Source organism: Charadrius vociferus, unplaced genomic scaffold (assembly GCF_000708025.1).
Source record: "Charadrius vociferus isolate BGI_N301 unplaced genomic scaffold, ASM70802v2 scaffold586, whole genome shotgun sequence".
Classification (NCBI taxonomy): domain Eukaryota; kingdom Metazoa; phylum Chordata; class Aves; order Charadriiformes; family Charadriidae; genus Charadrius; species Charadrius vociferus.
In genome coordinates, this window is record NW_009648902.1 from 347144 (window position 1) to 362889 (window position 15746).

Here is a 15746-nt window from a genome sequence, read left to right on the forward strand (position 1 = left end):
CTGCCAGCGTCTTCCATCACATATTTAGAGAGGCCAGAGCTGTCTTTAAAGTTACTGAAATTAGGCTACTTCTGCTAAAGTCAGCTGGTACTTTTGCTCTGAAGTCTTGCAGCTTTGGTTCTAAGGGGAGTCCCATGTTTCTACAGAAAAGTACCAAATGCTTAAAACACCAATTTCTGCTCAACATATTCACACATCATTTCACCACTTCGGTGAGAAGGGGAGTAGAATCTGATGTTTGCTGGTTTTCTGCTAGTTCTGTTTTGACCAATCTCTGTCAAATGAATGCCAGGTAGTTTAGCCTCCTAATGGGTTTTTTTAGATGAATTCATGCTCCCTATTGTCCCTAGAAATATTTTCATAATCCTAATGTCTCTGAAGAACTTTGGCTTGATTGCATCGGCTTGCAAACACTGCAAGACACATCACAGCTCCATCCCAGACCAGAAATTCTCCCTTTTATATGTGACCCGCATCACAAGAGACAAGTTTCATCTCTTCCCTCATCTCTCTAACTATAAAAAGAAAAAAAACACCTTGAGAACAGTATTTGCTACAGAACACAAGAAATACAAATTTACTAGTCTCTATAATCTTGTTATGTGATGAAATAACAGCAGAGATGAAATCGTTGAAAGAGCATTTAAAAATGATGTACAATTTAAAGTAAACTTCCATCATCCCAACAAACAAGCTGAATGCAAGAAATGCTTCAGATAAGTCTGTTGAGTTTTGTTTTGGGAAACACGAGGGTTTTTTTCCACAAAGATGAAATGGGATTTCTGTGGTGATAATATGACACACAAACTGTTCAAGAAACAATGTGATGTTCAGATTTAGTAAACAGTATCTGCACAGGCAAAGCCATGATTTAAAAAACAGGGATGCTCTTAGGTATCTACTTTTATATCTTAAGAGTGTTTCTTAAAATGACAGTGCCATGTTCAATACAGTGTGTAATATGCACTCATAACCAAATGATCACTGGATGGTGATGATGAGTAGGTGTCTGCTACATGCATTTTATTCTGACTCTATAACATACATTCATAGAATACATCATAACCACTCAGAGCAAACCACTAAAGTGCATGCCCTGAGGGCACATTAAGTATGTTGTCTCCAACACTGGCTGCTCAATTGCCAGAACACTGATACAGAAAGGGCTCATTTCTGCTTTATATCCCCATTTTGTGCTGAAAGAGTAAGAGCTAGCATCCCCTGCTCCCTCCATGAAAGGGAGCACTGTGGAGCAGGCTAATTGCCTGCTGCTGAAAAAGCCCTTTCAGAAAGAAGTAACCACCCTGAGAAGGTGCTGTACAGAAACGCAGGAAGCGAGTCTTGGATTAACTCTGGTAAGTGGACCTTGTGTACTGGGTTAGGCTGGGATGGAGTTAATTTCCTTCACAGCAGCCCGTATGGTGCTGTTTTTACCATTTGTGACCAAAACGGTATTGATAACACAACAGTGTTTTACCTGTTGCTGAGCAGTGCTTGCACAGGGTCAAGGCCTTCTCTGCTTCTCACTCTGCCACCCCAGTAGAGTAGACTGGGGTTGGGCAAGAGGGTGGGAGGACACACAGCCAGGACAGCTGATCTGAACAGACTGAAGAAATATTCCATACCATATAATGTCATGCTTAGCAATAAAATTGGAAGGGCGGAGGGAAGAGGGTGAAGTTTTCCAAAGTAGGCATTGCTCAGAGACTGGCTGGGCATTGGCCTGCTGGTGGGAGGTGGTGAGTGATCGCCTTTGCATCACTTGTGTTTCTTTTTCTTTTTTTTTTTCCCTTTACTTAATAAACTAATGCATCTTTATCTTGACACATGAGTTTTCTTGCTTTTGCCTTTCCAATGCTTCTTCCCATCCTGCTGGGGGAAGTGAGCAAGCAACAGAGTAGGGGCTTACCTGCTAGCCAGGGTCAACACACCACCACCTGTAACTGGGTCTTACACCAAGTTCTCCCTTCTAGGACATGCTTTCATAATGCAGAAAGTCCTTGCGTTACTATGCCAAGCTAAGGCCACATGTAAAACCCAGTTCTGATTTTGGCACCTGGGAGTGCAAACACAAGCTACTGGAAGGCTGAAGATGCAATTCTAAGCTGGCCATACAATATATTTACTCTCTCTGTGGAGCAGCACTGAAACTGTAGAAGTGATAGGCTGCACTCCTAACCACAGCAAGGACAGTGATGGAATGGTATCATACCAAAAAAAAGAGATCTCAGAACTTCAGCTCAGCACCTACTCACCCTCCCATTCAGTCCAGGTGATCTCCTGAATCATTGCCTCAGGAGGGTGAGAAGGCATGTGCTAATATCGGTGGGACAAAGGGGAGCTGACACTCTGCCACTTGGCACTCCTTTGCTGAAAGAGCAATACAGAAATGAGAGCTAAAAGAACCAAAAAAATTCTCTAGGGCTGGAAGAAGCAAAAAAGGTGACACACTGCTGCTCAGCTTCCAAACAGAACAGATAGTAAAATGATGTGCAAAAAATTTAAACAATTTAATGTATGGCTTGCTTTTTTCCCTTTGAAATCCAGCTGATCAGAGGCTATGATGCAGACTGTCTGCAGAAACCAAATGCTGGGAACCAGTAAGCCCAGTGGCTTGGTTTTTAAACCCAGCTGTCCAGCCTGAATCTCCACTCCTCAAGCACTGCTTGGTTCAGCGGACTTTCCACAAGGATGATTTCTCTATCTCAGCTGTCTCACCTGCTCCTCCTGGAGTGTTATTCCCAGTGCAGCATCACTCTCTAGTAAGTCTAGACTGCTTCCCACAAAGCAGTCCACATACTGGCTTTAATAGCCAAATAGCAAAAAAAAAAGTATTTAATCCATCACAACTGGCAGACCCCAGCACCTCTACTGCCAACCAGGGATTTACATGTCAAGTGTTCTACTCTACTATCCCCACTGGGGAAAAAAAGCAGAGTCTAAATTTGTCCTGAAAAGTTGTCTCTTCAGACATCAGTCTTCTGCTTATCTCCTTGCACAAGACAGAGGTGGAAGAGGGAAGCTTGTAGTTTGGTTGCAAATGAACTTCAAAGGACATTCAAAATGGCCACTGGAAAGCCTGTGGATGGAATGCCTCTTTGGCATGACTGAAAAGCTCTGCATGCTGGATATACACTCAAGAATGGTGCACAGAATTTCATAAGAACTTTATAATGATATAGATTTGTCACCTAAACATTACAACTACCCATAGAAAAGTGTTGCCTGTACCTTTTAAACACCATGTAAATAAAACAAATTTATTTTTAAAACAGGATAAACTGCTATAAAAATGGTGCACAGTCAAGTCATATAAAAATACAAAATTTGTTTCCAACTGCAGTCCTAGTTGAAATTGCAGAGAAAAGCCCCCACCCAGGACTTCCAGTCAGCAGAGAACACAGACTTGCAGAACTGGTCATGGCAGAAATATGTTGTTAAAATGCGCAGAATCCAAGGCCTCAATCAAAGCACCTCCAATAACTTCCAGGCAAGCTGGAAATTAATTTATCTGGAAGCAACTGCACATGTGGTAAATCTCTTAGCCTTGGATTCCAGTTTCTAGCATTCATCTGAGCCAGTTTTTAAATTTCTGTTGCTAAACCCCACTGATCTACACAAATACTTGTGTTCAGTGCTACTGCTGTCTTAGCCACTTGTGCAGCAGTAATGCCTCCTCTCCACAAACTTAAGGCTGCTCCAGTACTTCATCTAGATAGTCTGACCTCTAGCTTGCACTAGGAGGCCTCGCCAGCACTCCAGTTTGAATCCCTAGGTTGAAGCTCTAGTGCGCTTAGCACTTACATAGATGTGTAACTTACAACTTCCATACTTAGAGAGCCCTCCTGATGTCAGTGGAGCTACTGATATGGTTCACTTAAACAAGCATCTAAGTGCGTGTAGGATTGGATAGTTCTGCCTCCCTGCCTCCCAGCAGCTATTATTTCTAGATGTATTTTTATTTTCATACGTTTCATACCATTTTGGTTCTGTGATATGAAAAAACTAAATCCTTTTAATTGGCTTACCAAAAGAAAACCAAACAAATGTAAGTTATCAAATGACTTCTAGAAGCAAAAGTGAAATATTTCACTATTGCCAAAAGGTAAGAGCACTGGTTAGCTACATGATACTATTTTTTTTTAAACTTTCAACAATGATTTAAAAGCCTGATCCTCTGAAAGGAAGCACAGAGAACTGCTTACTTACTAAGCCTTGAAACACAAGTTGTGCATGTCTTTACCTAGACATACCTCTCTACTCCATCGCAAAGCTTCTGTAGAAGGACTTTTCTCTTTCAAAAGATTTTCTTGAATGGAGTGATCGAACAATTGAGGCGTTATTTATTTGTACAGAGCTTATATTTAGTGCAACAAGTTTAAAAATTCTGCTCTGAAATATTAACTTTACATTAACAAAAATAGTTTTCTTAAAAAAATTGTAACAAAAGGAGTATATAGCATAGACAGTTAAGCATTTACCATTACAATATGCTGAAGAATTGAATATTAGCATTCATATCTGGTGAACTTCCAGACTGAAAAGAAATGTAAATATCTAAGAAGAATAATAATAAAAAAGCATGTTCTCTTGTTGTTATTTGATAACTTTAGATAACTATCCTGGCAGTTACACTTCCAAAGAAATGTTTCTCTGCCCTTTCCTGTTTTAGCCACCTGCTACAGTACATACAAATATGGATGAAACAAGCAAGGAATGGTCCCTTCCACCTCCCAAAGCTTTCCAGCATTAAATGAAATGAAGCATACAGTACTCTTTTTGTACACTAGTACAATTCATTTCTCTTCCCATCCCCAGCATCATTACATCTAGTCACAAATTAATCATGAGTATGGCTAAGACTGAGCTTTAACAATTTGTTATTTCAATTGCTCATATGGAGAATCCATACCCTTCAAAGGAGCACTGCTGAAGTGTGAAGGAGGCTACTGAACTCAAGGGGACGATAGCGGGCAATGGGTAAGAGGGGTAAGTGGGGTAAAACAGGAAGTTAATTGCATATAAAAATTATCTGTCCCCATTTTCTAGTTTCTGTTTAATAGGAGATGCAAGGGCTCCCACACACCTGAATACCTGAGGAGTTGGTTATTGTGATATCTGATACTGATAAACAAAACTGTGCCCCACCAGGGCTGTAAAGTAAAATGACTGCTTATAAACTCACTCAAACTGAATGAACGCTCACTGAAACCACCTTTTGAAAAACTAAATTTGAGACTTTTCTTGATTTGAAGATTTTCCTCACGTGTAACTGTCCTGAATTTCATGCAAATATAAACAAACTAAACAAGTAAAACTCTCAGCAGTTTAGCAGTGTCATGGGAAATCTGTCTCTAAACCCAGTCATCATTTCAGATTATCTTTACAATGATACCTCCTCCAGATTGTAAAATATCAAGCAGATAAGAATCAACTTTTCCATGACCACAATGAATAGTTTAAAAAATGGAACAATGATAAAGCTGCTTGTAAAAGCCACCCGTATGAAAAGAGTACATGTTTCACAAAAATAATTGTTAAAAAAAGTATTAAATCCCTGTTCCTTTTCTCTGATTTTGGCTGTTTATTTATATATATATATATATGTATGTATATATGTATATATATACTGTTTTGGAATGTCAATGGGTTCCAATATGGCTGGCTAGTTTCAAGATGAACTTGCTCCAGAGGCCTAGAAAACAAAGTCATACAGCACAGTCTTAGAGAAATGCCGAAAGACAAGGATAAACTGAGTCAAAGGGGTCACTGGAAACCATAAAGAAAGAAGTGTGAAAAGGTGCTGTTTTTTTCTTGTGCCTTGATACAAGACCAGAAGGTTCTAAATGTTTCCTCATCTCTGCTATGAATACCTATTTAAAATACAACTGCACTTAGGGCATTTCACTTTTAGAACTAATTGTCATGTCTAAGAAGTATCTGCATTTCAAGTAAACAGTAGAGACTATTTTTTAAAGAAGAAGAAAAAAAAAAGAAAAATTAATCTAATTTTCAAATACCCAATTTTGGGACTAGTGGTGCTACTAGTACAGAATAGACTTATGAATGGTCCTATTCCAGATGTAACTGAGGCCTTTATGAATGCTTCGGCGAAAGGTATCATAAATTTCACAGAGGTAACTGCTGTGTCCCGTCCTTGTCAGGAAGCGAGAACCTATGTTTCAGAACCTATTCAACTGGAGTTGAATGCGCCAAAATGAAAGACCACTTGAGAAAACAAGGCCCAGTCAGTTCCAAGCAAGACTATCACATGAGTAGCAGAACTGGGAGTAATTCAGCAGGTGACACTCAGGCTGAGCACTTGTGCTCAGCATCTTCTCCAGCAGTCCTAGGAGGACTTTCAGCCAGTGCCAGGCTCAAGTGCCTGGAGTCAAGTTCCTAAAAGAACAAGACCACCCTTGACTTGCAAGTACTTGGTTTGCCCTTTTACAAGGGGGGGATGAATAAATGTTTTAACATCCAAGCTGTAGGCAGTTAAGTACGAAAGTCTGAGTAGCAGTCTGTGCTAGCACTGATGAGAGCATAAGTGGAAAACCACATAAGGTAAACCAGTTGTTTGAATTAGTGTTTAACATAACACACTTTTGGACTGAGATTTTATGTGTGCGTGACTAGAGCATTTGCAAACCCAATTCTCAATCATTTTAATGGCAGCTTTACATTTACAGTGTTTAGATCACTCTGAGAATCCCAGCATTAGTGTCTGTTTGAACAGCTAGAATTACTCCCAGAGGAAAAGAGTAAATGAGCATAGATTTAGTTTTTTAGATGTTTAAACACAGCAGCATTTAGGCATAAGCAAATCTAGAAACTGGTATGCTATAATGAAATAGCAAAACACACAAAGCTACATGTCTATCCATTCTACAGCAGGAACCCATTCCAGCTAGGTCAAAAAGTGCTCATGCAACATGGCTTCACATACATCATTTAAAAAAAAAAAAATCTACTGTACACTTATTTACATTATTTAGGTTCCATTAGGTTAGAAAATTGTCCCCATGGTAAGGAACTCCATCAGGCCCCAAATACTCTGAGAAAGTAATGATGGAATTATTTCACAAAGTCATATTGCACGATGACAAGTCATACCTTGCCCAGCCTGGGTCTCCATCATATGCTCTCAGTTCTCCACCTTCCAAACTCATCCTCCTATCTGTTATCTGTACCATGTATAGCTGTTCCTTATTCCAGGCTACTCAGACATGCAATGCCTTCCTAACAGGCACACCATAAGTAAAAACAGGCTGCAGAAGCATAAATGATGCATTGTTCACTGTCTGTGTATCTGACAGTGTGAGATGGAAAGAGCACACAAGAGACAAGCAACATAAGTAGTTGGCAATAAAAACAAACAACTGGGAGAAATGTCATTTGAGCAGGTTGAAAGGAATCACTGTATCCAATTCCTTGGCACTGTATAAAATAATTTGGCGAGAGCTTTAAATGCCTGGTCCTACTTTGCAACAATGAATGTGCTCAGTAGTGTTCTTCAGGCTTTTACGGTGAATGTCAGATGAACAAAAATTGTTCAGTTCAGGACTGAAAAAAGGATTAAAGTCAGAATAGCCCAATGAATTCCAGAATCATCTTATTTTGGGAGTACTCAGCAGTTGGGGCTGTCTGTGTGTACCACATAGCATGCATACTAATCCTAATGAAATGATACCGCATTTGTTTCATATGACACAGTTCCTTTCATCTTACTTTTACAGGAGATGGTCTCAGCTGTGACAAAAACTCTGCCATCCAGGTGATAGGCAAGCTCACAAACAGAAAAAGCAGAACATCTTGAGTGATACAGAGAACAAAAACTTCTCCTGAAGAAGTGCAGTCAGTAAAGACAAAGAGGGAGAAGAAGTAAAAGTGAAACTCTTGGAGGATCGCCACCTCCTCATCTGCACCTACCATTGGTTTTAGCTCTCTGCCCTCAGCTCCACCTCCCCGGCCAGCTTCTTTCATAGATTTCCTACTATTCTCCACAAACTCCTGAAAAATAGTAATAAAAGTGCTTTCTTAGAGCAGACTCCAAACATCGAATCTCAATATGAAACTTGAAGACGTAACTGCTCAAAATGTCAACACAACTTGCTCCTCCCACTGCTCTTGGTCGGACTTGTCCACAAAGTACCAAAAGAGCCTGTGAAATAGCCACAAGGGTCTCCCTCATTTAATTCTGGAAGACAGACAGGTATTTGCCTTGTGTGCTGTTAAAACTTTCACATCTACCACGCAATGTTCTCCTTTACAGGGAAGGAAGGTAGGAGGATGATTCTCAAAAAAACCCTAGAGATCCTAGTTATGACATCCTATCCTGTGTAGTGTGCGTAATGTTACAACTCCATCAAACAGAGGCACTTGGAGATAATTATTTGCAAGATCTTGTTGATTTCCCTAACTTCCCTCAATTCAAATGCTTAAATTTTTCACTGGATCAGAATCACTTACTCACAAAGATTAGCAAAGGTGTTAATCAATTTTATGTAATATTTTCTCTTAAAGGCAAGCATTATGCAGCAAATTTCAGTAAACTTCTGCTGCTAGTGTTTTCTGATGTTGACTTTTCACTGAAGAAACCCACAATGCTGTTATTCATCTGTGCTGTCTTCTGAGACAGCATGCTGCATTTTACTCTTATTCTGTGACAAAAAGCAACGCATCAGCTACTGTTTTAATTATATACTCCAGATTCTGTAGTGTTTTACCAAAAATTTAACGTTAAAATCTTGACATGTTTTTCCAACAAGTAATCAGAAAAAAAATTATGCTAAGAAAGAAGTCATAAGAGTCTTCCTCTAGCCTACACATGGGGGTACATATTATACAGGGACATATTCTACAGTTGCCACTTAAAAACATTATCAAGAAAATTACCTAGTCAACAACAAACTGAATGGCTTGAGGATCAGAATTTTTACATCTTGGTCTCTAGCTAGACTGAACAGGGAATAAGATGGGACAAACAAATATGAACTGAATTATGCAAAGGGCCTTGATCTAGGCTCTTGGACAGCACGTAGTTTCTGTTGTTTCTGTGTATGACAGCCTGAGAAGCAAATTCTGGTTCCTGTCTGAAGGCAGAAAAATTCCGTTGTGGTCACTATCTGTGTGTGGGGCAGAATACTCTGATTTCTCTTCCATGTCCCAAGAGAGGTCCTTCCTAGGAAAATACAAATACCCCTTCTTTTGCTTCTTTCCATTCTGTACCGTATCATTTACAAGAAATGATACCCAAAGGTATGATTCTGCAAGACAACTGCTCATCTCACAGCCAGAGTATAGAAGGTGATACCAGTGATGTCAAGCGAAGGAAGCATCATTACTCATCTGATGCTCATCAGACCACACCGTTTGCTGATTAAGCCATGAACAGGACAGTAAGGTATCCCAGGTGAAAAAAAAAACACAACAGTATTTAAAATCAGCTAGTGATTTTAAATGGGCATCTCAAAATGCCCATCTTATGCAACCATATCCTTAGCATTAGAGAGCAAGGGGAAACTTACCATGAGAACCTTATCCATGTAGAATTCCCTCCCAGGGCTCCCATCATTGTATTTTGTATCGATGGCAAAACATAAGAAAAGGACATCAACAACCATTTCATAAATGGAAAGGAAGCAGTGAGCAACCAGGAATGCAAAGAGGCAGACAATGATGAGTGGCAGCACCCAGATGGTGTAATCTCGTTGGTAATTCAGCAACATAATCCCGGCCAAACCTGTACTGCAGACAATCAGGACCTGAGGAAGAAAACAGAACGCAACTCGAATGGCAGAAGCCTTTTGATTTTTTGGGTTTCTTTTGGTTTTTAACCTATCTGCTTCTTGCTCTACCAGGGCTAGAATTAGGGGCTACAGACGCTGTGGTAACGACATCTTTACGTCCTGGATTCCCCACATCCCTGAGTGTAAATGTCATGGGGAGAGGGAGGGAAAAGGCAGGTCCTGGCGGGATGGTACGCTTTTCATTTTGCTGGTGGAAACAACTTTGAAGCTCATCTTATCTCTGTCTCATCTCCATACAGGGAAAGTATATCAGAATTCATGTGAGGCATTTCATGTAACAGTCTCCACAGAACTACGCTATGTGTGAGGCCCTAACAGACATTTCACTGGGCAGCAGTTTGGTCTTTGGGAATAATAAAAGGACTAAAACAATTGTTGTGGCCACTCAACATTTTTAACATTTCTGAATCTATTATTACGAACTGAAGCTAAACACAAAGTTGTAAAATAGGTCAGCTTTACTATATTATGAAAATACCAGGTTGCACTGATAGAGGAGACAGGCTGGCAGCCTAGCACTGTTTCAGCTGATACTTTTTTTTCATATGTTGCACTGTTCATTTCAACATTTCTGTCACGTGTGCATTTCTCTAATAATTCAGAAGACATCTTTTCAGGGAGATGTTTCCTAACACTTTTCAGACACCTTCATAAAACCACATTATGTAATTTCATGGTCTCCCAAGCACCTGTATCTTCACTATTTATTTCTTCGCACATCTTATTGACTTAATTACTGGATTAAAAGTTCAGCCCACTGTACTCTTGACTTAATAAAAGTAGAGGAATGTAATAAGAAAGACAGTTCAGTCCAAGCTGGCAGTTCCTCATAGCAGGAACCACTTTTCAGTCCAATTTTGTCATAAATGGTGATCAATAACGTGCCAATTTTCAACATAAACCCAGAGAGCCCTTACTAAACAGAATTTAGAGGAAATGCTTCTTTTCCTTAGAATTCTAGGTTCTAAACACAAAAGCAGTCAAAAACTCAAAACTTCTAATAATCACCTTTCTCTTGACTCCCTGAAAATAAATTCATGCAATAGGTGTCATCATCTTCAGCTATTCCTTTCTGATCACTTTTACTTAACATAAGTGGGTCATCTGTTTATCCTCCCTATCCTGGACAGTCCCTTCCTTATATCATGCAGCTAGCTGTAATAAAGTGCATCCTAAGAAACAGGAATTTGAAGGCATTTTGTATCTGGGGTACAAGCCATTGCTAAGGAACGCTTGTTACTATGTAGGTCAGTAACAACTGTATACAGCAGACATACCTTTCCTAGAAACAGCATAAAATCCCCAACTGTGTTTATGGCAGCCACTCGCAAAGCGTTTTCCACTAGAATAACAAAGGCATCCTTTGCTGAGGTGCAGAAGTTGGTGCTGTTGATAGCTGTGGCTGTATATGCGTTCTGGGAAAAGCAAATTGATGATTTACTCAAGGAATGATCAGATGTTTCAGATGGAGGAGGGGGAAGAAGAGGGAGAAGATACAGCTTCTGAATAAGTCACATAAGTCATATGATGCTAATGAACAAACATTCCCTTGAGAGTTGTTGAATCAAGCAGTATGCACCAGCTGACAGAAGACTATATGAGGTAGAGAATTGCTATTCTTCTCCTCCCTTGCTCATCATTTATGCACTAACAAGTTTATTCCAAAAAACTAATTAAAAACAATTTGCAATTTCTCTGCAGGAGGAGGTAAGCAGTGGCATAACTACAGCATTAAGTAGTTAGAAAAAATACTCTGGAAATATAATATAGTTTGAGAGTCATACAAGTCCACCAAGATAATTTCTAGATACTTCACTAGACTGCATTCAAAGTTAGCCAGGACAGTTTTGAAGGATTATACTGGAAGTGTTTTAAATGCTTTCTTCTGCTTTTATGTCTGTATTTCCACAAGCAAAAAAAGTGAACAATAGTAAAGGGACATAAGAGAGATATTTAGAGATGTACTTAACAGAGGTGGAACCACAGGCCAATAAAATCTTTTACAAAGGGGTCTGACCAGCCAGTGTGTTGCAACTTGCTACTCTTTTTCCACTTTGCAGATGATGATGACAATTTGATGTTATGTACAGCTTTTCAATTGTGTGAACCTTAAATATTACACCTAGAAAAGCTTCATTTTCTTTTCACAACAAACATTTTGAAACTCAGATGTAGTTTGACAGAGTGGACATAGGGAGGAACACCTCCAGCCACTAAACAAATTTTTATAAAATTGAGATACCGTGTTCAGTAAGATGGATACAAGCTATTTTTCACCTTTACAGGGTACACAAAGACTAAGGGAGTGATTTTCAGTGTAATTTCAGTAACGAAGACAAGACTGAAGTACTTCATTGAAGTTCAGTTCCAAGGTATGATACCTCATGTGTCAGCCTCAGACTGCATTCTGGGAATCACATATATTATCAGCCCTTACATAAAACTTGAATATTGAAAATCTTACCTGGTTTAAGTAGGTCAGGCACTTTTCTAGACACCAAAGGCAGCAGATGCAGGCTTTGAGCATACAGCGAGCACAAGCATTTTCCTAGGAAATCACAGAATGTAGGAAAACAAAGATAGAGATTAAAACCAAACGATCTCAAGAAAACAATATTCCTTTGTGTTTCAGTAACTGATACTCAGCTTAGTAACTTAAGCAGTCCCTCTCAGTCCCATGGTCCTTTAAAGACCAAATATTTCAAAACAAGACTTCCAGCCCCCACAAAGATTAAATTAAATTAGCTGTAAACACATCAGGCATTAAGTTTCAGTAAGAGAATGGAATCTATTTCTCTTACTTTTCCTTTGAGTTGTGTATGAATATACATAAGTATCATTCGTGGTATCTTCACTAGTGTGATAATGAAAGACCCCTTTGCCACCGTTCCTAGGTGGTAACAAACAAGGCGATTAACAGATGCCAGAATAGGAGTAAACGGCAGATTCCTTTTCTCCCTGTTGAAAACAGAAAAAGAATAAAGTAGAACAATCAATATGTACTTAGTATCATCTAGAAGTACGACAAATTCTCAATAAACTAACGTGCAAAAGGAATGTATTATCCTTATACTAGCTTTGACTGTATGCTGTTCACACTGTCAGTCTGTGCAAGTCACAATTTTGGCTCTAATGCTTTACTAGGAATAGGATAAGGAATCAGTATGTCTTAAGGGTAGTCTTACAAAAGTTGGCTGCATTACCGCTACCGCCAACTGGCAGTTTCTATAAAACTGCATTTGATGGTGTGTAATTCAAAACCTCCCCAAAAAAGTGAGGAACAAGGCTAACATTTTTTTTCAGTTGGACTACTGATGAACTTGCCTTCCCTGTCTCTCCTGGGGGTCTCTGTGGAGACTTTGGAGAAGATATTACTATTGCTATTTATTAGGTAAATTCTTTTCTCAGACGTTTTGCATTTCTGATTTAGCTATTACATCCTCAAGGAACCAAACACTAATCTTTAAAACAAGCTATTTATTGCAACATGGCTAGAATATTTTAAACTATGAGATGAATACTCACTGTCACAGTTTTGAAGCAATTCTCTCAAAGTTTTTATTTACATTTTCTACTAAGGAAGCCATTTCTATTTCTCTCTCAAAGAATAGCTTTAGTCAACATTTAAAGAATGGCTCTTCTTCTTTATTAGAAATATGAACATAATACTAAGCATATTAAAGGAACAAGTGCTAACATTCCAAACATAAAATATCACCTCAGCTTGGGAGAAAGTTATTTTCATGTGAGTTTCATTCAAAAAGATAAAAAGTACAGTCTTTATTCCATGTAACTATCATCTGTGTAACTTAATCCTGAGATGTGAATGATTAAAATAGGTTTACCCTTTATCTTCTTCCAATTAACTTTTAGAGCTCAGGTAAGGGAAGCCAAATTCTATTCCATTTTGGGCACAATCACATAAAGGGTCTGAGCCTTATACTCAGGCAACTGAATCACTTCCTCATTTTGAGGTAAATGTAACTGAGGGCAGAGTCTGTAATGCAGAACACCTTGAGGTCTGTTATTGCCTGAGCTGAAAGGAATCCATCCAGCTAAGTGAACAGTGAACATATATAGAACATTTCTCCACAGATAACTTAACCTCATTTGCTGTGGAAAGCTACTAATATGCAAAATAATGGGTAAGTCCACATTAATGCCCTTTCCTTTCTTATTAAGTCACTTTTCAGATTAGAATTGTAACTTAAAATGCAGACAAGAATAACGGTAGGGAGAAATGGGTACTTACTAACTTAAAATATAATTCCTGTCACGGAATGATAGGGTACAATTAAAAGAAAAATCATTCACTCTCAGGTGATAGAAAATACATAAACTTACTGATGAAGCATACACATTGCTAAGTGATCTATTTCAACGCAAAGTTATCTTCTCTGCTCTGTATTTTCATAGTTCTGCTACTCGACCTAGTTGAATTATTCACATGATTACACCCCTGTAACATCTTGCAATAACTTCACAGATGTATTTGACTGGTATACTGTAGGACTTCATCATTAATAAAATAACAGAATTTCAGTCAGCACAGTAAATTAATTCCTTGCCTTTGATATTGTTTTAAAGACTAGGGCAGATAAGGAGTCCCATGTAATTCAGATAACAGTCTCAATTAAAAAGGCAAAGCAATTAAACATTTGAGATCTAAATCACGCACTCAAAAAATTTCTGCATGCATTATTTAAAAAAACATTTTTTTAAAAATCAGACTCTTAAAAGCACATGGCAAGAATAGAGTGTGGCTCCTGGATATCATTCAAAATTGTTATATATAATAGTCTTCATATGAAATGCTAAAACACATACTAAACCCACTAGCTGAACTACATATGTATTTAGGATACTTCTTGGGGATAGTGTCACTCCAATGCCTTCATTTTCCTTTCTTAAGTAAACCACCATTGCTAAGTATCTTGTCAACATCCTTTACTCATGCTGCTCTTTATCCAGAGGAGTTGTATTTATATTGTTTGGAAAAAGACTTTGAGAACATCCGAAATAAAATTACTCATCTAGTTCTTAGACAATGATGCAATGGGTTTTTGGCAGGGGGGAGGCTCAAGAAATTTATCATGAACTACTAGATCTAGGATGACAGGTGGAAAAGCTTCATTAAACTATACTTTTATAAAACAGATTAGTGTACTTGCTTCTTTTCCTTATCAAAAATATTGCTGTAGTTCTGCTCTACATACCAAAATGTAACACTTCAGATCACTGAAGCACCATTTATTCTCATGAATTACTAACAAAGCACCTGATACCATATTTTAATAAAAAAGACAGGTCCTAAATGTCTAAAACCAGAACTTTATTTTCATTTATTTAAGTAAATTTTAACCAACTCTAATTTCAGAGGAGTTCTCAAGTACTAGAGACTAAAACCCCAAAGCTGTTTGTGATTCTAAAATCAGTTTCTTGTCTTCGTGAAGCAAAATTCTTGCACCTGAAGTTTGGTAAAACCACTGCTTAGTAATTAGTATTGCCTTCTTTAACAGCTAGCAGATACACGCAGAACAGCCAGCATGAAGTATGCCCTGATACACAAGTTAGTACACAAATAGAGTAATAAAATCTGGAGCTTTAAAACACACATGTTTTGTATCACTTTTTATCTGAACACGATCTGGTCAGAATCTGTATATAAATGACGACTCTAATAACACCTTAAGTAATCTTGTGTAAGAAAGATTAATGAAGCAGTGTAAGTAATTGAAAGGGCACTGATTTGCAATTAAAATAATAATCAATTACTTTCAATATTTTTATCTTTACCCAGCTTATCAGCATTAATTATTAGCATTACAGATGATCTTCCAGGTGCATTCTGCCTTATAAACAGTCATTCATGTCTGTATAATGTGCACAGGTTACAAAGAAAACAAGACTTCCAAGTCCTAAATATCAAGCATACCA

At 38.4% G+C, this 15746-nt stretch overlaps 1 protein-coding gene across 1 annotated transcript in view; it reads right to left on the minus strand.

Moving 5' to 3' along the window:
* Positions 1 to 4571: 4571 nt before the first annotated feature.
* SLC44A1 (solute carrier family 44 (choline transporter), member 1) overlaps positions 4572 to 15746 on the minus strand; it is a 47302-nt gene continuing 36127 nt past the window's right edge. The window contains exons 11-16 of the mRNA XM_009887207.1: positions 12611 to 12767; positions 12274 to 12357; positions 11087 to 11224; positions 9528 to 9764; positions 7930 to 8010; positions 4572 to 5695 (exon numbers count right to left, since the gene is read on the minus strand). Of these exons, the coding sequence (XP_009885509.1) occupies positions 5672 to 5695; positions 7930 to 8010; positions 9528 to 9764; positions 11087 to 11224; positions 12274 to 12357; positions 12611 to 12767 (721 nt within the window). The 3' untranslated portion in view covers positions 4572 to 5671. The remainder of the gene's footprint in view (positions 5696 to 7929; positions 8011 to 9527; positions 9765 to 11086; positions 11225 to 12273; positions 12358 to 12610; positions 12768 to 15746) is intronic.